Here is a 22978-nt window from a genome sequence, read left to right as displayed (position 1 = left end):
AACGTATTTCTAAGTACCGCGTTTAATGTTAAAAAAATCATTAGTCCACTTTTTTCTTGCAGCAGCGAGTTTATCTCGATTTTCATTGTAGTTTTATTTTTAAAAGGTACGCTTTTAAAAAGAACACAAACACATGATGCATTTGGCTTGGAAGCAAATCCGTGGTAGCACTGCGGGAAACTTTGGGAAGTGAGGTGGTTACAAAGATGTACAGTTTTAGCAGTGGGTCCTCTTCAAACCGTGCACTTGCCGGTACATATGACCGAATAGTGTCAACAGAGGCAGGTTATTATTCGTTAATACACGTAGACTTGAAAGCGCCAGGTCCCAGTACTGTTACTTGCTACACGAAAAAAAAAAAAGCGAGACACGGAGAGTAGTTCGTGAACGCCACAGGTGAGCATGGACAAGACCAAGACAAAAAAGAAACTAACGTGAGCAGGTGAGGCCGCGGAGAGCCTTGCGGAACTGTGGCTTCCCTGTGGCATCCTTCTTGGATGCTGTTAAATAAACAGATTCGTCTTCAGCAAAAGAATTCAGAGATTGAATTTCTGAAAAGCACCAGAACACGAGAAGTACATTTCAATGCATTAAGCTAACACTTGGCGAAGGCAGCTACTCAAAGAGATACCTTCGGCAATGACTGTTGACCCTCGTTTCAGAAACAACAGTTCAACAAATTTGTGTGGAGCTCAACGCCACTGAATTGAATTTAGAGATTCAAGCCTGATTCTGATTTCATATTGCGACGGCATAGTAAGCTACCAAAGTATGACTAGTTTCCAGAACCATTAGATTTTCGGGGCCTCAACTTTTTAAGAAAAAATAAAAGTGGGCGAAATTAGAAATTGTTTTCTGATGTTTTTGGAGTAGTTAGCTAGCGCTGTATACGCAGATGTTATGAAACGAGAGTCAGCAGCATTATTCAACGTGTCATCGCATGTACTTCTCACAAACGTTTATTAAGTGGTTATTATAATGACAAGATCCAAAAAGTTGCTATGCTAGTAAATAAAAGAACGCAACGAGTAACGAGAAAAAAACGCAATAATATCGCAAAAGAAAGTATACAATATTTCAATTTAGGCAATTATTAAAGTCTAAACAGAAGCCTGTCAGTTTGGAAGAACAATAGGAAAAAGTATGAAAACCTCATTCAGGGTATGATGGACAAGACCACTTTTTTTTCTGCACTTGGTTCATTATTAACCGTCTAGCCTTACATCGCACGACAGCATCATATATGTTTACTGGTGTGCTACATAAAACGTGTAATTGAATCTATATTGTAAAAAAAATCCGTGGGAAACGCACGCTAAAACTTTTCGTGCAGTAATACTCAATCGTATACGTGCCAGAAAGTCTCCTTACTTATACAAGCAGTTCTTTCTGGTTCCCTGGCACTCTTTACCTCAACCCCGAAAAAGCGCAGTAAAAGTTTTAAAATCTACTTAGAGATAACTATTTCATTTTGGTAAAGCTTGACACCGCATAATGAGAGGCACACGCTACTTGATAAGCAGCCTCAGAATGAGGGCAGGACAAAATATCACGTTTTCGCGATTGCCGACATCATTTCGTGAGACATACGTTACAATGTATGTGCTATGTGCCACTCTTAGAAAAAAGGTGGTAGTACTTGCTAACTTTGGGGTAGTAATGGTTTGTCACATGTGTTACAAACCTGGTAGTAAGCGCAGTTAGTAACGGCGAAGGTGGTAACAGTTACTACTTCTGCTCTTACTACCAGCAGTTAGTAACTGCTACTACCCTAGCCGTTACCGCCCATTGGTAGTAACTTTTAAAGGTTTCAAGAAAAAATGTAGTAACCGATACTACGTCGTTCATTTATTTTCGCCTATTATTTCTCCACTGATATGTTGGCTAATCAATGTCTTACAACTAGACATACTCGGGTAACAAGCGGGGTGTGCCATGAATGCGATGAATGCATAGACCAAACAAGTTCACTATTTTTTACGTGTACATGTAGTAAGAGGTAAGCGTGGGGTATATATAGCCCCTACTTTGCAAGGGCATGTCTGGTACAGGGGAGCACTTGTGTTTCAGGATGAATTATAAGAAATTCGAACCTATAGCACAATATTTTACTACCTGGTTACGTGTCTTTCGTGACGTGGCACAAGACTTTTAATCAGTCTTACTTATAAAAATATATCTTATATATAAATATATTATAAAATGGCCCCAAAAAGACATTGTGTACAATGGCCTGAGCAATGTACCGAACTCATTCTCAGAGCATTCGAATGCTTCACACGACTAAAATATCAGCGTTTAAAAGGTAATAATCGTTTTGGGTGTTTGACCCGCCAAAACAATGATAATATTTGGAGACACGCCGCAGTGGATTAACTGTGACTGTCTTCGCGAGGCTAATTGAGACTGTCCAGTTATTTTGATCTGCCGGTCTTGTTAATATGTGCTGTAATTTACTAAGTTTGTTGTCATTGTCTATTACAATACGTGTAGCACTTGCTTATGGTTCGTTAATTTGTACTTCTTCCTTTCGACAATATCAGAATGACGTTCATATATATCGGTTGCGTAACTTAAATAAAATGTATTTTCTTGATCTATGGATACCTTCTGCGTCATTTTCCGGGTAATGATTATACGTCGAGACAATTCCTCTCATAAGTTACCAGAATTGCATTCACACACTATATTGGAATAGATAGTCAGAAGTCGTATGGAAAGAGGTAGCAACGGGGCAAGAAAGGTAGTAACGGCTGCAGTTACTACCTCTTTCATTTCAGATACTATCTGTTTACTAACGTAGGTTGTAAATAGGTCGCAAAGAGTTAGTAACGGTTGCAGGTAGTAACTGTTTACTAACATAGGTAGTAAACATGTAGCAAAAGGGTAGTAACGGTCGAAGAAAGGTAGTAACCGCTGCAGTTACTACCTATTTGCTTGCAGTTGCTACCTTTTTACTAACTTTTTTTAAGAGTACGTTATAAAGACATGTACGCTGCAAGAGATCATTCTGAGCTCGAATAGAATGAATATTTGTATGATTTTATATTAGATTCATTAGTCTTATTCCTTACTTCGATGTATCCCAGTGTGAGGGGAGAACAAGCGCTTAGAAAAATACGTCAGTGCAGTCTTTAATGCTCTCTAAACATTCACGAATGATCTTTATTGGGCTGACTTCATTCGCATTCATTAGGCTCACGAAATTTTCCTGGCGAAGAAACATTCATTTACGCACCGTCTATTGAGGTGACCGAGCCGGATCGGATGCTCTGAGTGGCAGCACTCGTAGCTTCTTTGCTGGCTTCGAAGAGCTCAACCCGAGGCATAGAAGACGAGGCGGGTTCGGGGCTCACGGGTACCGCTGTGGACTCGGAAAGCGACGTCGTGCGGCTGTAGCTGCTCTTTTCCTGCTGGTGTTCAGACGCGTCATCCACTTGCATTTCTTCGATAACTGCAACAGAAAGAGCCGAACAGCCATGGCTGTAGCCAGCTACGGCCTTCGCCTACGGACGCTACGCGTCGCTGCGGCAACTGACAGACGCTTAAAAACGGGAATACTTTCGTAGAAGTATACTCGGCACGTTACCTTCACTCGACACCTTCGAAGCCTGCAACTCCCGAGCCCATTCCTTTTTCTGTTCGATGTCTTTCGCTCGCAGAGTGATTGGCACATCCTGACCAGAAGAGTCTTTCTGTATTACCTTGAGCGTCGCTTCATCTTCGCCGTCATCAACAATTTCTGACTCTGTAGTCTACAATGAAGATAAATCCGCATTAGGATTTCACATGAGAATGTGCAGTCATATAAAACTGTACTTTCGGCTATACAGTGTTTTTTATCGAGTACATGGCTACCTGTTGAAGAAAAGCGCGACCACATTAAACATACCTTCTTTATCTAAAATAACTGCCGCGACAAGTATACATGCTTTATTTCCCTGTGCAGGTGTGCTTTGTGAGGAAAAACTAAGCATTGTTGAAAAGTGAATGTTCTTTGGTAATAGGTAGATAAGTAACAGGAATGTTGCTGCTTTGGCTCAATGCTTTCTGTCTTACACGTTTGCGTGCGTGTATACTTCCTAATACCCGTATCGCTAAAATGAGTCATAACTATTTTGTATATTAATTGGGACTGAACACCATAAACGAGACAGCCTTCTTCAACGTGTTCAAAAATAAACATTCGTTTGCATGCAGCATGGGCTCAATACAGGGCGTGCAGGTCATATGAACCAACACGATACGTCATGGCGCTGCGGAGCATGCGGAAAGGAATGCGAAATTGGCCGCCACATAAAATGAACAACTCGCACAAATGCTGTCGTGAAGGAATGATCGAGAAGGCGTAGAAGAACATTCTCTAATGGTTTCTGCCCATTTAAGATAATCACCCCCAAGTTTTCCCTGAGTGTAAGTCAAACGCAGTGGCAAGCACCAAGAGCCAAGGTGTAGTTAGCATGCTAGTCTTCGTTCCACATGCGGAGGTCTCGCTTAGCTTAGTGAATTGGAGGTGTAATGACACTGAAGAGGGTGAATCAGTATCTCATGCAGATAACAGACGGCCTACGCGCTGTTGCTGTGACGTCATCGAGGAATGCCGATGTCCCATTAAAAACGCTGTGTAGATCCACCTGCGATACCCTGCCGAAATTGATTAATACCCAGCCTTCCCGCATGACATCGAAAACTCCAAAGCCCGCGAGCCGTCTGCAATCTAGGAGACATTTGGCAGAATGCAGGGAGTGGTTCAGTGACGCACAACACGTGACCTAAGGGAGGGATTTTACAGTGGACGGACGCAACGCCAGTGTCTCTCACAGCGCGTCCTCACCTTGATCACATTCTTGAGGAGGTAGATATTTCGGTTGGCTCTAATTTTCTTCACCTCAGTTACGCATAACCTTCCTTTGAAGAGGAAGAGATAACGTAGCTGTTCACAGTTTTTTGCGTCGATAACATCAAATGAGCCCTGTACCGAAACACAATAAACATGGTTGGAGCTAGAAATTTGCGAAAGAACCCCAGTAGTCCACATACTGTGCGTATATCCTTCGCTATCACGGCTACAGATGTTACACTTGTCTCCGGTGTTTCGTACGTCATTTTTTGGTTTAACGAGGCTGAAGTTTTGGATTACACAGACCTTCGAAAAGTGAATCTTTGGTAGAATGATGCAGGACCCAAATAAATTCTATGAAATTAATGTCAAAAGTGTGTTAAAGGCACAGACTTTCCTCCTATCTTTCCATTTGCATGTTTTTGTAGCCTACTCTTTGAATGCCGGTAAATATACAACGAGGAAATAAAAATACATACGTGGGGGGTACCGACTTAGTGTGCATACAATGAATTCAAGCTTAGAGGTATTCAGGCTCACATTGAAAGCTCACAAGCAATACTTACCCCAGAAATTGTTTTCTGAAGAATCTGGCTAGTACCTAATCAAGTTCAAAAATAGGCATGTAGCTTTACTGTTTATTTGTAAAGACAAAAATTATTAGAATAAACACACCGTGCAAATGCAAATGAAAGTCAGAATTCTATAGGGTGCGCAAAACACCCGAACATCTTTTTTTTTCATTGGTATAAGGGAATTTAGGTTGAGTTAGAAGCCGGTTTTGCCACAAAATTTTCGCTGAAGTCACTATGTCAGGAAAGCATTAGCACCAGAGCGCATTCTTACAGCAGATACCGAAATTACACTGTTAGGTGCATGAATCATACCCTCGAGCTGCGGCAGAGTTTAGCATGCGGAACACCAAATGAAATGGTAAAATTATGACACGAGAAAGCGTACACGTGATGCATCAAATATCGTGCGAAGCGTGATGCTGGAGCAAAATACGTTATAATTATTCAGTATTATGCCACTCAGAAAACTTCCCACGTGAATTGCAAAATTACAAGGCTTTGCGGTAATCACGTTTGTGGAAATGCCGTGACATATGAACGCGTATGGTGCAAATGACCGCTTCTAATGAATCAGTTGGGGTCCTTCTGTTAACTTTTGGGACATATGCCTCAAGGAAAATTCACCGAATAAAAATAAAAACGAATGCGCTAAGTTTTTCTGAGTCCTCTTGTGTCGAAAAATTATAAAGAAAATATATTTTACACAAATAGTGCCCCTGCCATGTTGCCTATAGAAGTTTAGACTTCTTTATAAGAAGTGGGTTTCAAGGTTATAAAGTAAACAATTGTGGCAGTGCCCCGGTTATATGTCGAGCATCTTATGTGGTTACGGTATTTATGCTAACTAGAGTACGTAGTGAGATCTCAATGGTATGACGCACATAATGCAAGTAACAATTTGAGGCTTGGTTTTTGTAAGCAGTGACATATCATCATCATCATCATCATCATCATCATCATCATCAAAAACAACAACATTAGCCTGACTACGTACACTGCAGGACAAATGCCTCTCCCATGGTCCGCCAGTTAACTTGGTCCTGTGCTTTCTGCTGCCAATTTATACCCGCAAACTTCTTAATATCATCTGCCGACCTAACCTTCTGTCTCCCCCTAACCCGCTTGCCTTCTCTGGGAATTCAGTTAGTTACCCTTATTGACCAGCGGTTATCCTGTTTATGCGCTACATGCCCGGCCCATGACCGTTTCCCCTTCTTGATGTCAACTATGATATCCTTAACCACCAATTGTTCTCTAATCCACTCTGCTCTCTTCTTGCCTCTTAAGGTTACACCTACCATTTTTCTTTCCATTGCTCGCTGCGTCGTCCTCAATTTAAGCTGAACTCTCTTTGTAAGTCTCCAGGTTTCTGCTCCGTAGCTAAGTACCGGCAAGATACAGCTGTTATATACCTTCCTCTTGAGGGATAGTGGCAATCTACCTGTCATAATTTGAGAGTACTTGCCAAATGTGCTCCACCCCATTCTTATTCTTCTAATTACTTCAACCTCGTAGTTCGGCTCCGTGGTTATTACCTGCCCTAAGTAGACATAGCCTAGCTTTTACAACTTGAAGTAGACTATTACCTATCTCAAAGCGCTGCTCTCTTTTGAGGTTTTTGTACAATACTTTCGTTTTCTGTAGATTAATCTTAAGACCCACCTTTCTGCTCTCAGTAATCATGAGTTGGAATTCGTCCCCTGAGTGACTCAGCAATGCAATGTCATCGGCGAAGCACAGGTTACTAAGGTACTTTCCATCAACTCTTATCCCTAACTGTTCCCACTCTTGGCCCCAGAAAACTTCCTGTAAGCACGCGGTAAATAGTATTGGGGAGATTGTATCCCCCTGCCTTACACCTTTCTTGATTGGTATTCAGTTGCTTTCGTTATGACGCACTATGGTAGTACTATAGTAGCACTGACATATGGTTAATTCTTAATCAGTTCTGCGAGTGAAGCTGCTTACGTGCTTGATGACTCGGCCCCAGTTGTGGATGTTTCCATGATATCCTTCAATAGCATTTATGTATTGAAGATCTGAAGCCCGCTGAGGAATTGCCTGCATGAAATCTAATGCCCTCTGAAGATCTGAATAGTCTTCGTGCAGGCGTGCTGTGTACTTGATGAGTTCCTGGTGGAATGAGCAAAAGTAAGAAATGTGATTGCGAGCAGACTGGCAGACATTTTATAAACCTATGCTCTGTTGTCATTCTAGTTTGCCTCGAGTTACAGAAAGTAGAACACAAACACCCTTTTTTCTGTCTTATTTTATCAATCCGTACGCTTTGAGGTCTGAAGCCTTAGGACTTACACAGAAAACTAAATAATTGCAAGTTTCTTTGCATCTTTTTTTACTTCCTCTTTACCGCTATTCCTTCCATTGGAACAGTTAGTTGTCATGTCCTTATGAATACTTGTTCACAAGAGGCGAACAATATAACTTTAAAAGGCGTTACTATCGAAATTGGGACTTGCGTATGCGTAACCATTCCATTTCATTCAAACACTTGTCAGTGTAAAGCGATTACTATTCTTTATCAACTTCACAGGCTTTTTCTTCCTGACACTACTGAAATATACATCAGTTTTTCTCAACCTGTTTAATACGAGGAGCATTATCACTATTGTTTCGTTGGATGGAATCAAACCCATGTCAGACGGTATCGCCGAGCACAGCAACAGGACGCCTTTGCCGAGCTGAGCCTCACGCATGTACCGACAATGTGGTGCTCTTTAACAAAACTCCTTTACTTCATCACTTTAGATAACTTTGTGATATCACAGCCATGCACTGCGGCAGCCGCGGCGCCGAGGAGACAACCTATTTTAAATCAAAAAGGTAAGAACAAGTCCAACCAAATTGGTATACCTTACCTTTAATAGCAGTTGGTAGTCATTGATGCGCTGGATGGGGAGCTTTAAATGATCGGATAGAGTCTTATCGTCATTTATTCTGGCACTGAAATCCTGGAAAACAAAGCGAACACCAGAAAGAAATACGTAGCCACTATTCCAGGATAATGAAAGTACTTTAGCATTGACGCGACTTGACGCTTCGCCTGCTCACTTACATCGAAGTACTCTTTAAGAGGTCCAGACGCCAGCAACTCTTGCGCACGCGGAAAATCTTCGCAATACTTGACGTGCTTGTCGAAGTCACGCTCCTGAAGGAAATAGAAAGAAATAAAGAGAGCACATGTGCACCAACGAATTGCGTAGAACTCGAACTACGATTAGTTACTAGTAATAAAAATGATCAGATTTTTTACCAGCCTCAGAAACGTAACCCCGAGTTTGGCAGGCTCGCTTGCATTGAACTGCACGCCTTTGATCAATTCCCTGCAAAGAGGAGACAACAAATCAAAGTTACAAAAAGTCGCATATTGAGCTTAGACAAGTGCACTCCTCCTAGAGGTAACTCAATTACTTGGGGAAATAACATGGCTTTCTGTATTATTAGCAGCAGGGCAAGCTCATTTTCGGTGTACCTCGTTTGGAAAGAAACGTAAGCATGCAGTGTCATCAACGTTAAAGTAATGGCAATTTTAATAAACTAATTTGCTGGAAAGGGTGTTGTAGGCGAGCAAAAGACTCAGACTTTTGAATAGGCATGGGCAAGCGTACAAGTGTTCATTATGTGTCCTGTTTTGCGCACAAAATAAAATCTTTCCTGGCTATGCACAAACTAACCCGACTGCGGACGTTACTATGCTGTGGTACAGCGACGCCAAATCTCGCACAAATGGCTTGTACATGTTGGCCGACATGGTTTTCCCGTCACCAAAAGTGCTATAGAAAACACATTTCTAAATTCTTTTCTTTTTTTTTTGCTGTGACAATTATGGCGTGTGTTTACATTTGAAACGTCAATGAAATCGCAATTTGTGACGCTTTAGATTCGCATGATTCTCTGAAAGTGCTTCCATTCCATGACACTTATCATCAAATTCAATGTTTTATTTTCTTGAACAATCAAGAGGGCTGCGAGGACTAAATTGTTGGAAACCTGACAAGGACCCCCTTCTCCACATACACTTGAGACAGCGTTTAGCAATCTTTACAATACACTGAAATACGAGGCATAGCGGTACTAAAAAAGGTAATATTTTGAACTGAATAGAGGAAATATGCGCGTGCCTAATATTTACATATTTATATACAGTTTAGAAGTTATCTAAAAACACAAACTTCTGAACGCACAATCCTATGTGTAATAATTATAGATTATACACCTAATGACCACACACATTGCTATATCACATCGAATGAGAACTGAATAAATATAAGATAAACAAATTATATTAACAGTCGGCAACAATTTTGTTATTATCGAAAATTTGAAAAAAAACAAATGTAACCCAGTTGTAATTATTGAAGGTTTAATTTGCTTTTTAATTATGGAGAAGCATTCGTAATTACCTTGGCCTGTTTTGTTTAAAACGCAAACATATAGGGATGAAAAATTTTTCTTCTTATTTCTCGTGTGTGGCGTATGGAGCTGCGTGCACGTGTGTTGAAGGGAGTACATTACAGAACGACTCTGATTCATTGCATGGTACAGCTTTTGCTCGAACACATTATCTGCATTAATTGCCATTGAGCATTTCACGAACAGCGGCGCAGTTCTCAGGTTTATAATGACCCTGGGTAACTTATATAAAGGCGGATAACTTTTTTTTGTAGTCCCACGAGTAGGAAATAGATTTAGTGGTAGTAGCTCATATGAAGGCTTTATAACAGAGCTTTAAATAAAAGAGTGCGTTATAGAGTAAGGCTTTTACGTAAATCGGTACAAAGTGTGCTACTTGGTGTATGGTTCCTACTACTTTAGATATATCGTTAAAAAGGTGTTTGATAAGGTTGTTCTCGGATACGTCCTCGCTAAGCCACTACCCCAGAAATTCGTATTCTATTTTTCTTGTGAGGCTGGTTCCATCAAAGATAATAGATGACTTGTAATTATTTTTTTGCTGATAGGTCTGAATAACATGTAGGTTGTTTTTCATACGTTATATGAATAGGTGATACATGATACGTTTTCGATACGTGATACGAATAGATGTAGGTTGTTTTTGAAACTGATAGTGACTTTAAGCATGTATAAATCGTTTCTTCTGATTCATGTAACTAATTTCATGCAAAAATACATTGTTATTGTATGCGTACTTAATTGTCTCTGGTAAATTTGGAATAGCAACTCTGTCATTTTTATAAACAAGGAATAGCAGCGGGCTTATTCTGGAACTTTGTGGTACACCTTGTTTAATTTCCATTACTGATGATGACGGTGTTTATAGTTGAAGTTTGTCTTCGCCCCTCCAGGTGGTGCCACAATTTTCTAACTTTACTCATAATATCTCATTGTCGATAGAGCCAAGAGCTTTCTTAAGATAGAAGAACAGACACAGGGTAAAGTTTTTCTTCTGAATATTCTCGATTACTTTTTATTTTATTTCTGATGTAAGAAAGGGCCTGTTCCGTAGGTTTGTGTTTTTGAAAACTGTACTGGCTTTTTGCAATAACATTATGGTTTTCAAAAAAATGTATTGATTCTTTGCAATATGACATCTTCAAAAAATATTTTAAAAAATGGCTAGGACAGGAATATGCCGACAGTTTTATAGGCCATCTTGCGTGCCGTCTTTGTAGGTAGAAACTGCCTTCGCAACCTTTATTTCCTTAGTGTGCATTTCAAAGGTCAGAGTAAAATTATTGATATATGATAATACATCACAGATTAAGGCAGCAATATATAGATCTGTTTCAGTGCTGGTTTCATCAATCGCAGCAGCTACATAAAATTTCTGTTTCAATAAAAATGTTACAGTTTTCTCTGAACTTGTTGGACGAAAAAAATAGGGCTCTGAATTTGTTGAGTGTTAATTTTTATAGCGTTGACTTTATGAATTGCGCCCTTTAATTCGGCAGCGTTTATAGAGGGATTGTTTGTGGCATTTGCTTTGTCCACACCACACAAAAGATGTCCGTTCAAGGTTGTCGTGTGGGTGCGTTGTGAACGGTTTTCATATAAGGTATTGTGTTATTAGCATAAACCAATTTTCTGGGCTCATTCTGAATTTGCAGAAAAAGCTGCTCGTACATAATTTTGGCTAGGTGTCACATCATAGACGTGACACCCAGCACGCTTTTCATTTAAAAGCTTTGAAAGAAAATGCTGGGCACAGGGAAGGCTTACTCACGTGTTATGGAAGTCACAGATGTCCTTAAAGTTGCTGAACAGGACGTCTTTTTGGTCTCTCAGCTCTTTCGGCATAACCGGGTTTTCCATTTCTTTCAAATAATTATTTACAACACGCTGCATATCTCTCGAGAAATCTTCCTCGGTTTCAACCAGCTCCTTCACAACCGCCCTGAAGATGAGAAAAAACATTGACATCACTGTTTGTTAACTAATCGTATTCAAGGCATGCTGCGAGTAGTTTTAAGAAAGCTTTTTTTATTCAACATTTTCCTTTTGTATGTGAAATTTCACTGTATAATCAGGCCATATGTATTGTTAGCGCGTGTGCCGTAATAGCCTTAAAAATCTCCCCTATGGCTGACTGCTCGCCGTCGTCCACAACGCTTACACCAAGCTGTTCGTGGGTGTCGCCAAGGAATCACACCGTACAGCATTCTAGGCCCATGCTTTCACCCATCGCTCAACGTACCTGCTGATCAATTCTTGTATTGTGCACATCAATGTATTGCTTCGCTTTGATCGATACGGCCTTGAATGCAGCTAATTGGTGTTAGTTCATGCTTACGAGCCGTGCTAATCCCGTGTTATATACGCCTCTCTTTTCGTCGTTCCCACTAAGGCCGGGAACGTCAACTTCTAATTTTCACGGAAACTCATTTGTTGCCATGAATCGCAACATTCAGTCATAACCTGTCGGGTGCACTTTACAACGCAGTTCGATGTCTTACGCGCAAGGGTGCTGCAGGAGCGGAGTAAGTCGGAAATAAAAGTTAAGACAGACAAGAAGGAACACGTGAACGTGCAAGCGACGCGACCAGTTACAAGGTGGCTGTCGTTTTATGTCATATCGCCTGCTTTGAGTCAACACATGGTGCCGTGATAAAAGAAAAAAAAAAAGACGAGAAAAAATGCTGAACGAAAGTCCTTACTCTCTTTTGGCGTATGACTCCCGATCTTTGGGAGCGACATGTTCTTCGACCACAGCGCCTTCTTTTTTCTCCAGGTAACAGCAGGGGACCCAGCCTTCTTGAGAGATTCCTGTTCGACTCGATCTGGTCCGTACGCGCCATCTGCAAAACGAAACCATCTGTGAGTGCTTGTTTCTTTGGATTCCAACAAAAAGTGTCAATCACATTCACCTTCATATTAAGTGGTGGGTAAAGTACACTGGTAGCTGCCATTCAAACCATGGATGGGGCGACGGCTCTTATAAGAAGATGTTTACGGTGCCCTGACCGAACATCGCATATCACGTTGCTTTTTAGCACCATACCAAGGCACGTAAAATCTTAAATAGTAGTGTGCGATTAATTAATTTTCATGATCCTTCAGGGAATCCCGTTAATTAGAACATTTATGCTGTGAAATTTTCTTTACCGCCAGTGAGCAAGCTTTCTTGATCATGTCGTCTAAAATTCGCGATTTATGGTAATTTACCTAATTGGAAGCTTTAGTTGGAAGCTACTTGTGCTTGAAGGTGTAACAACACCGCGCCATTACAGTCACAAGAATTCTAGCACCGTTTGTTTCTTGCTTCAATTCAGTAAATATTTTAGGCCTTGCTATAAATGTCCATGCCCGCAGGGACGGCGAGGAACTTGTAAGCGTTCATTCCAATTCTTTTTCAGCCAAACATTATTATCCAGTACGCGTACCGTGACAAGTCGTTTTAGTTGGTCTGAGTCGTTTTCCGATCGGCACTGCTGTCTCGTGATTAACGTCAAGAAAACTTTGTACACATCGCTTGGTACTCATGTGGCATGAACGAAACAGCAACAATAAAAAATACACCTCACTTCTTTCTCCTAAAGAAAGTACGCTATAGTGTTTACTGCAACGATTATCACTCTCGTCGTGATAGCGTTTACTTTATGTTGCCTCTTGCGCCAAATACTTCAGTAAAGGAGTTTATTATATCCAATTTATTTATCTTCTCTCGCACACGAAAAAATTATAAGCATTATGTTATGCGAGTGCTTCTAGTAATGAAAACAAAGCTGTTTTCAGCTCTAATTGAAAAGCCATGATTGAAAATTTCAACTCTGAATTCTTTACTGTACGGTACTTTGATGCATTAGGCTGCAGCATCCACGCTTTTTTGGTGTGCAAGAATGATCAATATACAGCGCGCTACGAATTTCGCTCTGACAACCTGCGACTTACTTTCGAGGTTTCGAGGTGTCTATTACTTCCACTTCTTGTCCTTCTTTTAGCGGCAGCCCTTCGTCGTCGCTTGACAGGGGCTTGTAGTCGAGGATGGCCTCGTAGATTCCACCAATTACCTGGAATAGAAAAGAATGAAAAGGAAGATATCATTGTACTTTATAGACTGATGTGAGAAGTCCTCCGTGAAAGTGCGTGCCCAGTTGTACCGAAGGGAAGATATGACAGAAAAATATGTTTTGATTGTTGCACGATAATTTGTATATCGAAATAGGTGACGAGATAAGTAGCTTAGCATGACGAATATCAGGGAGTGTATGTCTTACGCACGTCAGTACTGTGCGGCCGTTCTGTCGAGAAGTATTTGACCCTCTCAGCAGTTACGTACTTATTAAAACACACGACCATGTGGAAAGGAAGGACACTCTGCGAATGACCGTACTATACCGTAGATTCAGCGCGCAAGTCTGGTGCGTATATTTTTAGAATAAGCGGAAGTACCAAAAGTAAACTTTGATTCAGGCTAAAAGCCGGATCGCTGGTTCAGTCCACCGAGAAGCACAACGACGATGAGCTACAACGGATTAACGCACCGCAGGCGGTTCGTCTGCGGTATCCTGACAATGCACCCTTCACTGCATTCCCATTTTTATGAATAACTGGCTCAGTCCGCGAACTCCTGTTTTCTTCACCTCTACACGTCTGTAAAGTGCTGGTGGAGGCTTCCTAACCATGGACACCTCCAGAACTTCAGTATAGCGCCTGCGTTGTGATACGTTTACTTTTGTATCGTATACTGAGGGTATCAGCGGAGCAGAGCTATCTCAAGCTCATGATCCACCAAATTTTGTTCATTGTGTGCACCCACCTTAAAAGCAAAGCCCCTTACTGCCCATGCGCTGAAGGCACCTTACGGCTCTGGCGTTAAAGTGCCCACAATTGCACGGGCGTTCTGACATTTCGCCGCTTCAAAAAAGAGGGCGCTTTCGGACGTGGGCATTATCAGCGCGTCTTAGTCGCTAGGCAACCGAGGTGGGTCCTGAGCAGCTATTTCCATGCCCAATCGAAAATATTGTGGACGCTTGACTTGAGAACGGCATCGGCTGACACAGCTATACGCAACTAGCCTCACCGCTGTATTGCGGCGGGTGGAATTGACTGGAGTTACCACCCTTGACGTTGTGGATTTTAGAAAAAAAAAACATTATGGGTTGCCACACCCGTCTATGTTTTTTATTAGCCAGCTTGTTTTAATTGTCGAACACAGGTTGTCATTTGCGCGCCTATACAGATCATGTGAAACGTGCGATTGTGCAAGCGTAAGGTGACAAGAAAAAGCTTCGCTGTCTGCATGCAATTATATTATGAAGCCGGTAGCTTTAGAAGTTAAAAAATCTTTGAGAAATATTCTATATACTTATTCTACTCCGTAGTTAGTGATAACAATTAAGTGCTCAGATAAACAAAATGTTTCCAGAAAGGATGAAAAAGCCGGTCACCGGTGAGAGTTTAAACGGCAACTTTCGCACAATGCGCGTGGTGCATGCGCAGCCTTTTTACATTATAGTAAGGATGTGACGGACCACGGTAGATATGTACAATGAGTTACCGGTAGTAAACGTCATGTTTTCAATATCAGGATCTACCGCCGCCTATCAGGAAACATATAGGAGGCTAAAGCTACGCTGTCTGAATTAGTACCGTGAAATGACCTGATTGGGAAAGGTCACCACGTTACGTGCGTGATGCACAGTCACCGGAAACAGGGGAACTTTACTTCCAGCAACATGGGGAGAGAAATTGGGAGATATAAAACGAGTAAGGAAGAAGACTGATTATATGCAGCTGAGGAAACAATTACGGTTAAGTGTAAAGGATGGACGAATATAAAGAGCGTTTACAACGAGAATACGAAAGCAGGGCGCCGCGGAGACGGAGCGTCAGAGATTTCGGCTTATGTCGCCTCCGCAAAACGTGCTCAATTGGGCAGGTTACCATTGCGAGTGTGTGTGATTCACGACGCAAAGCTTTATCACTTTGGTGCTTTCATTCGTTTGAGCGCCTTGAGCGCTCTAGGAACCGCGGGTGAACGCTCGAGGCCAGAGATTGTGCGGTGTCTATACCGCGTTATGGTTTAATGAAAGGCTACACCGAGGGAGTGGCTGCTACAGGGCGTGCAGTTCGTGCGGGGCTCCTGTGGGTGCCATGCGTGAAACTGCACACGGAGCGGGCGCGGATGCGAGCCCGCGTGCAAGGGCGGAATGCGGATGGCCGCGGACAAAGGAACGCGCCTGGAAAAGGCGTGCGCTTCCTCGCGGCGCCAGTGCGAGTCAGGAGAACGAAGACAAGCCGGCTTTCTGGCATAAATCCAGGTTCTGCGCCCCGCGCTTTGTGCTCCTCGCTTTATTGCGAGGGGGAAAAACGTGGGCCGTAGAGACGCAGGTACCAGCCAGGTGTCAGCTTCGAATAATTGTTTGGGCGCCGCTCGGTGGGGGAACAACCACTTCGGAGTCTGCCTCTTCTTCTGTCGCCGTTCTAAATGATGCAACCCTTCCGGGCTCAGTGCGTTCCGCGCAGAGAGTAAACACCTTTACGACGACTTGGCGATGTGTATTTTTATGTCTGTGCCACATGACTGCTTGTGAAAGTGCGTGATTGTTTTGAGACTAACTCAAAAGAACTCGCTGTATTAAGTCCTATACCAAGTCAATCATTTGTAGCCTGCAAAAGTAATGCGTTGATCCTAGCTATGCAAACCATACGTTTATAAGTGTATGGTTGAATGCGTAGAGTGAAAGCTCAAAGGGCGGCCTTTGAGAGCCTTTTCTTAACACTCTTTGAGTAACTGCTACAAACATACTTGCTGGGTACCCACTACGCCACAAATAATCATAAAGTTTGTGTAGTAGGCTGGAAGTCACCATATGGTCTCACTCATTATTCTTCGGGGAAGCGCGGTATCCGCTACACACCTGCTAGGAATATTGTGCAATTTTTTTATGCAGTGGCTGACGACGATAAATAAATATGCCATAAAAGAGTATGTGCCACAGTTAATAGGAGAACAAGCACAAGAACAAGAATTTTGTAATTGTTTGGATCATTGAACGACCCACTCTACACAATTCGCATTGTATGACGACTGGTTGTTCCTATGATGTTGTAAAATGCTTTATTACTCGTATTAGCGCGATGACTTTCCCGACATCAAGCCTGCCTAAAGCCACTTTTGAAATGAGTTTCAAGCGCCGGCATGGCTCAGTGGTAAAATACTGGGCTGGCACGCACCTGATCTGGGTTCGAATACCAATAAAAAACTGAGTTTTGTTCTGTTATTTTTTGTCATATTGGTTACGGACACTTGTGGCGTTGGCGGCGGACAACTACGGCGCCGCATGTCACCTGTGTTCCGATCTCATAAAAGCTTTCGCTGTGAAACGTTGACTTAAGCTTGTTACCTTTCTTCTGCGTCGAAACACCTGTATGCAAAGCATTAAGCTTCTTTTATTCTACCGTCTATAGTGTGTTTAAATGTAAGATTGCTGGAATAATGATCAAGCATGTGAACATGAATGAAGTCTAGCGTGCATCTGCACGACGTCAGTGAAAATACGCTATTGCATCTACTGACAGTCATCACAATAGCCAGGTCAAGCATGTGAATGCATTTAAATAATGAGATACGATTTATTCTAAAACTGAAACGTACATCATGTATGACGCAAAAACAATAAGGAAAGTTTGTACAATGATAGCAGAGATTCGAAAGAGCGAGTCAACGTTAAAAAGCACAGAGATTAAAGCGTCCCGAGCTGAATGCTTCCTTGGCGGCTCTCTGGCACGAACTTAACTGGTCCTACGAAGCGAATGCTGCCATAATCACGGGCACATCACTGACTTCCGCTGAAAGCTGTATACACACGAACTTCATGGTCTCGTTTAATTGCCGCCTGTTCCGTTGTGGCTCATGAAGACGTCGTCGTCGTCTTTGGCGCTAACGAGTTGGGGTACTTCCTCGTCTTGCTTGGAGCCCTTGCGGCCGCAGACGCCATTCCCGTCGCATGTTGGCAAGTCGCAGATGACCACCGAGTTCGGAGAGCTGGGCACGTCGTCGTGCGCAATGCCGCTGTCCTCGCTGGTCTCCGTGCCTCGACGCTTGCTCATGGCGTCCCACTCGCTCCAATCGAACGGCTCGTCGTCCTTGTACTCCCTCCAGTCACCGGTGTCGACGAAGCGGCTCTTGCGATTTCGGACGCTCTCGTAGTATGTGGACAAGTCTAGCTGCTCGACGTAAGTGTGGAAGATGCCGTACGCTTCCATTTTGGCGATGAACTCCTCCTGGCTTTCGATAATGCCGAGCACGTCGCGTATTCGTCTCACGTGGGGTTTGTCCATGCCTTGGACGAACTGCTCGACGACGTGGTCGCTGGTTGGCGACTCACCGAGGTCAGGGACTGCGAAATTTTTAATCACTGCCCAAGTCTCGAGCTTTTCTTCAAGCTGCTTTAGTTCTCGATTAGTTATTGTCTTGAGACCCGCTGGGAAGATGTCTCCCCTCTTTCCGATGATAAAAAGGCCGATCCTTTTGTTGTTTGTGCGGATAGTGGAGATGCCGCCAGGTATCATAATTTCAACTTCAGGGAAGAAAAGAAACTCCAAGAACTTCTTGTCGTCCCTGGTGAGCTCGCAAAGCAGATCCTCTTGCACCGTCAAATTCGTGCCCAAAATGGGATAGATGTAGGTGTCGCCAAGCAGGGCCTTGTACTTACGGCACATCTTGTTGTGGAAGTCATACTCGGTCACCAGCGTAGTCCTGCCGTCATCCGTGATGTAGGGAAAGATGTGCTTGTAGTCGGCGAACACTTCACTGTTGGCCGTGATCCTGCAGCCACTGCTGACCGAAGTCCGGCGTTTTGGGATGAAGGGAACGTAGTGGTGCACGGACAAGTCCACGCCGGACACTCTGCGCACGTTGCTGCTGCGCCGCTGCTGCAGCTTCTTTTTGGCCTCTTCGTCCAGCGGGAGTTCCACACTCATGTCGGCGATTGACTGAGGAGTACGGGGAGAGGCTGAAGTGAAAAGGGGCCGACGCCGGCACGGGAACGATCACAGCTACCTCCGGCTAGACGCCGTTTGTGATTGCGACGTTCTACGCGATGAAACACGAGGCTGCCTCATATAGTGTTAACGCGGCGTGAAAGCACAAGCAAATAATGGGAGGTGCCAAGCTGTCGTGAGGCGTGCGCTCCCTCTCGACCAATCAGAGCCGGAAAGCACCCCTGGCGCAGATGGATACTCTCCAAAGCTCAAGAATTCAGACGGGTCTCACGACGAACAGGGAATCCTGGCCTCAAGTCCCTAGGGTGCTCCTCCCTAGATTTTTACAATCTTATTTCGGCGCACCCTATTGGCCCGGACTACGGAGATTAAATTTAGCTGCACCGCATCTCTGTTCTGGTGCAAAAAAGAACTACAAATTGCATCTTGCCGGCTTACTCACCCTGCGGGACAAACAGCGCGAGATAGCAATTCTTATTCGGCCAAATTTAACCGGCCTCCAAACGAGGCAGGGCTGCGACGGGGTGCTTCTCCTCCGCAACCATCTATCGCCGCTGCATCAGCCTTGAAAACACGGAAGAAGCATTCCTCAGATGCCGTTAGCTCAACTCACGCGCCATCCTTCAAATAGAACGGCCCGTCTAGCGCTGCTTACATGGTCGACGATGGGCTCCGTTTTTCAGGCTCTCTAATTTGCGCTCAAGCTAATTAGAACTGCGACGGTTAGGTGTCTGTTTACCTCACGCTAGACTCCCCTCGAACGACCAGTATAAAGCATGGTCACGTGTGCTAGAAGCGTGACTCAAAGATGCGAGCACAGCAGTGTTCTATGAGGGCCCAGTGGGGCAAAAAAAAGGGGGGGGGGGCTTTTCTGGGTACTTCAGTGTCGTCAGCAGAAACGCCGATGGTGATAATTACATGGACGTGACAAATTGAGTAATCTCCCGGGTCATTGCTGGTAAGAAAATAACAAAATAATGACGCCTCGGGCTCATTAAGGGGAAGCTTATGGCGTTAATTAATTGTGCTCATTTGTGATTACCTTTGTGAGAAAAAATAAAAAAAAGGAAGAACGTTTTGAAACACAGGGACGTGATTCCGGAAATAAAGTGGTATATAGGCAATTATAAACTGATTGTAGAGCATCTTGTAATTTGTCGAAGCTCCGAAATTAGTTTATAAGCCTCGTGCCTCAAGTTGCAACACTTTAGGTCCTATACTGAAATTTCTTACGGGTGACTGTTTTAAAGATTCATTGTCTGTTACTTCGCTGTGATCCATCAGTGCAATATAGTAACGAATATTGAAATGACGTTATTCTCGCTATCACACTTGAACAATCCGTAATGTAAACTCCTTCATGTATGTTCTAGAACACGCATGCGCGATATATTTATTTGATCCCCACTCACTGATCGTGCGTACCGCACACGGCACATTGCACTTGCTAGCCTCTTTCAGCGAGGGCGTCGATCAGTCTTGGTTTTTGCAAAGATATAACTCACCGAATGTGAGAAAGTGTCATTTTACCTTGGCACCCGTTGTCATCGCTTTTTCACAGGGGCTAGACAAAATTTGGCTCGCAGTATGATAAAAGGCCGGCGCTGCCATTCGGCCACGATCCAACGCAAGGATCCGTGACAGACAGTGTGCCGAATTGCCAAACAAGCACGGTAACCAGCGTGTACACACGCAACGCATTATTCCTGGCTCATGTCCCAGCGACACTGTGTCTGGAGTCTGCTTCACACCTCGATGCGTGAGCTTGGCACGGAGGCAGGCCTCACCTTATTTAGCATACTGCAAGGGGAACGTTTTTCACCCCAGAACTGCGGTCTGCACAATTATCCATCGCCGACCCGCCCTTGACAGTGCACGCGGGGTGGTCCCGTTTAAAAAGAGCAGCGCCTAATCTGAAGTGCACAAGCGGCTGTATGGGGATTTATAGCGAAGTGGCTGAAACGAGTTTCAGAACGCTTTTCGCGCGACTGTGAGAGCCAAACCGGGCGACAGCGTATTATCAAACGCGTGTGCAACAAAACCATTGCAGAAGCCCTAAATTTGCTTTGAAATATAATGATAAAAGATAATGGTATTTAAAAAGTTACATTGCGTACATTGCCATTCAAATAGACTACAGCCTATACGTGCGATTTTTCAACCAGCGTCTATTTTTGTTGCTCAGGTTCCGTTAAACGCGCTCCATGTTGGAGGTTAGTAATAGTTTTGGGAGCAGGGAAAGCTGCAGGCGCTGTCAAGCAACGTTAGTACCAGGCTATCGTTTATTATTCATCATACGAACAGTCAGCAAACAGGTGTGTGGTACTTCCGAAGTCTGCGAAAAGTTGCTGCATATAGCTTTGCAGATATACAAATTCCTCATATTGGCATGCACCGCGAAAATCTTTCACAGTGCATGTCGCCATGCACACCTTTCGCAGGGCGCACCTTCCCACTTCCTTTTGTTCTTTTTATTTAAACTGAATGCATGAAGGTGTTGCTGAGGCCTGCGAAAAGTGCTCGACGTGCATTTAGTTTAACGTATAATAAAAATGCTGATATTCGTGAAAGGAAAAAAAAAACAAGAGAATGGCATAAAAAACACATTTCGGGATAATTTTGTCTTCCCCGTTCATGAAAAGAGTTTTAGAAGTCTTGTCCGTATGTGACATTATTTAGTCATTACGGCAAAATAGTTCTAAAAAAGTATATTTGCGTGATAAATTGATTATATGCGACGCGAATGAGCAGGCACACGTTGGAACACTTCTACAATCTTATTGTTGACCCACACTTGCACATGTCAGTTTTGCCATCGATTGATGGATATGCTAAACTATTGTCCATACGTTTTGGGGACAGACATAATTTTTGACGTATTATATGATGCTGCGTATAGTTTAGGCTGATATATAAACGCAAAAAGTTCAATTGGAAAAAGAAAATACAAACGAGAAGTTCATAGAGTGCCACGAAATTCGGATTGAACTCTTTCATGTGTCCGTTTCTCAAGAAAAAGATAGAACGCGGCAGTGAAGTTCTCAAGTACGTGGGTACAGCTGCCTAATTATGTTATGGAATTTTTATTCTCTTGTTGTTCTCGATTTTCCACTCAATAAGAACTGATAAATGCTGCTGGAGTGGTGCCTTACTTCGACTTCTAAAACTCGCGTACTAGTTTCTTGGGAAAAACTGTTAGCGAGGCAATCCATTGATCTTCCTTGTTATACACGAAAGGCTACAGCAGGACATGATGCTATGTAAACTCTTGGAATCACGCTGCCTTTCTCTTATATGTAAGGCACACTTTATGCTTTTGGTCGAATGAGAGACCCGATCATCCATAAATAGACATCATAAGCTCCCGCCTCCCCCCTCCTTCGACTCCCCTCCCCAATTGCTAGAAAACTTGAGGGATCACAGATGATATAGCTCGCATTAATAAGCCAACTACAGAGATGCAACGTCACGTTTTGTCACCGCTTTCAGTGAACTATAAGCTTTAATCATTGAGCCCCTATCGCGCCACGCGGAGCGCGCCACGCGGAGACTACTTAAAAGACAGTTGTTCTTAAGTGTAGTACAGTGATCATGAAATAAATGTAATTGAATTAAAGCGAATGAAAAGCAGTAGTACAGAAGCCGAGCTTGTTGGTAATGCAAAAATACACAGCGAAAAGATGACCCAGGGCTAACCTATGTGTTGTCTTTCCGAGAAAAAAAAAATAAACGCCCGTGTCATCTTCTCTTTGTGTCCGTGTGTTTTCGAGCTATTTTACAATATGAAGAAAAAAAAATACACTTTCTGCAGGGCCGGGACTAAACTTACAACCAGAGCCTGCTACAACGTTCGGGTGGTGCGTCCGATGCTGTACATAATTTAGCTGTAGTGGTGGTCGCTTCTTCACATCCTTTATTGGGTATTTATATTTTATGCATTACTGGCAGTAAGATATAGCCAGTGCCGCTGGCAACCGTCATGGCCGGTGTGGCCCACTATTTTCTTGTCAGCTGGTGTCATGTACAGTAAGTGATCTCTGATTACGAGCTGGAAGATTGCCAATATACTCTCGCATACTACCTAAGGTAACAAATCTGCCGGAACGAGACCCTCGCTACGAATGACGGATAGAGGAGA

At 43.2% G+C, this 22978-nt stretch overlaps 1 protein-coding gene across 6 annotated transcripts in view; it reads right to left on the bottom strand.

Moving 5' to 3' along the window:
• The window catches only part of Obsc (Obscurin), a 188904-nt gene that overhangs the window by 83505 nt on the left and 82421 nt on the right, over positions 1 to 22978 (bottom strand). For 4 of the 6 annotated variants that reach the window (XM_075877358.1, XM_075877360.1, XM_075877361.1 and 1 more), the window contains exons 4-14: positions 13783 to 13901; positions 12549 to 12689; positions 11618 to 11788; positions 8687 to 8756; positions 8489 to 8581; positions 8292 to 8384; positions 7384 to 7548; positions 4835 to 4972; positions 3590 to 3755; positions 3239 to 3454; positions 435 to 551 (exon numbers count right to left, since the gene is read on the bottom strand). In XM_075877358.1, coding sequence (XP_075733473.1) covers positions 435 to 551; positions 3239 to 3454; positions 3590 to 3755; positions 4835 to 4972; positions 7384 to 7548; positions 8292 to 8384; positions 8489 to 8581; positions 8687 to 8756; positions 11618 to 11788; positions 12549 to 12689; positions 13783 to 13901 — 1489 coding nt within the window. The remainder of the gene's footprint in view (positions 1 to 434; positions 552 to 3238; positions 3455 to 3589; positions 3756 to 4834; positions 4973 to 7383; positions 7549 to 8291; positions 8385 to 8488; positions 8582 to 8686; positions 8757 to 11617; positions 11789 to 12548; positions 12690 to 13782; positions 13902 to 22978) is intronic. The other 2 variants (XM_075877359.1, XM_037427480.2) reach the window with 2 other exon arrangements.

Source organism: Rhipicephalus microplus, chromosome X (genome assembly GCF_043290135.1).
Source record: "Rhipicephalus microplus isolate Deutch F79 chromosome X, USDA_Rmic, whole genome shotgun sequence".
NCBI classification, from domain to species: Eukaryota; Metazoa; Arthropoda; class Arachnida; order Ixodida; family Ixodidae; genus Rhipicephalus; species Rhipicephalus microplus.
Note: the sequence above shows the minus strand (reverse complement) of the source record. Positions and strands in the feature narration are given on the sequence as shown.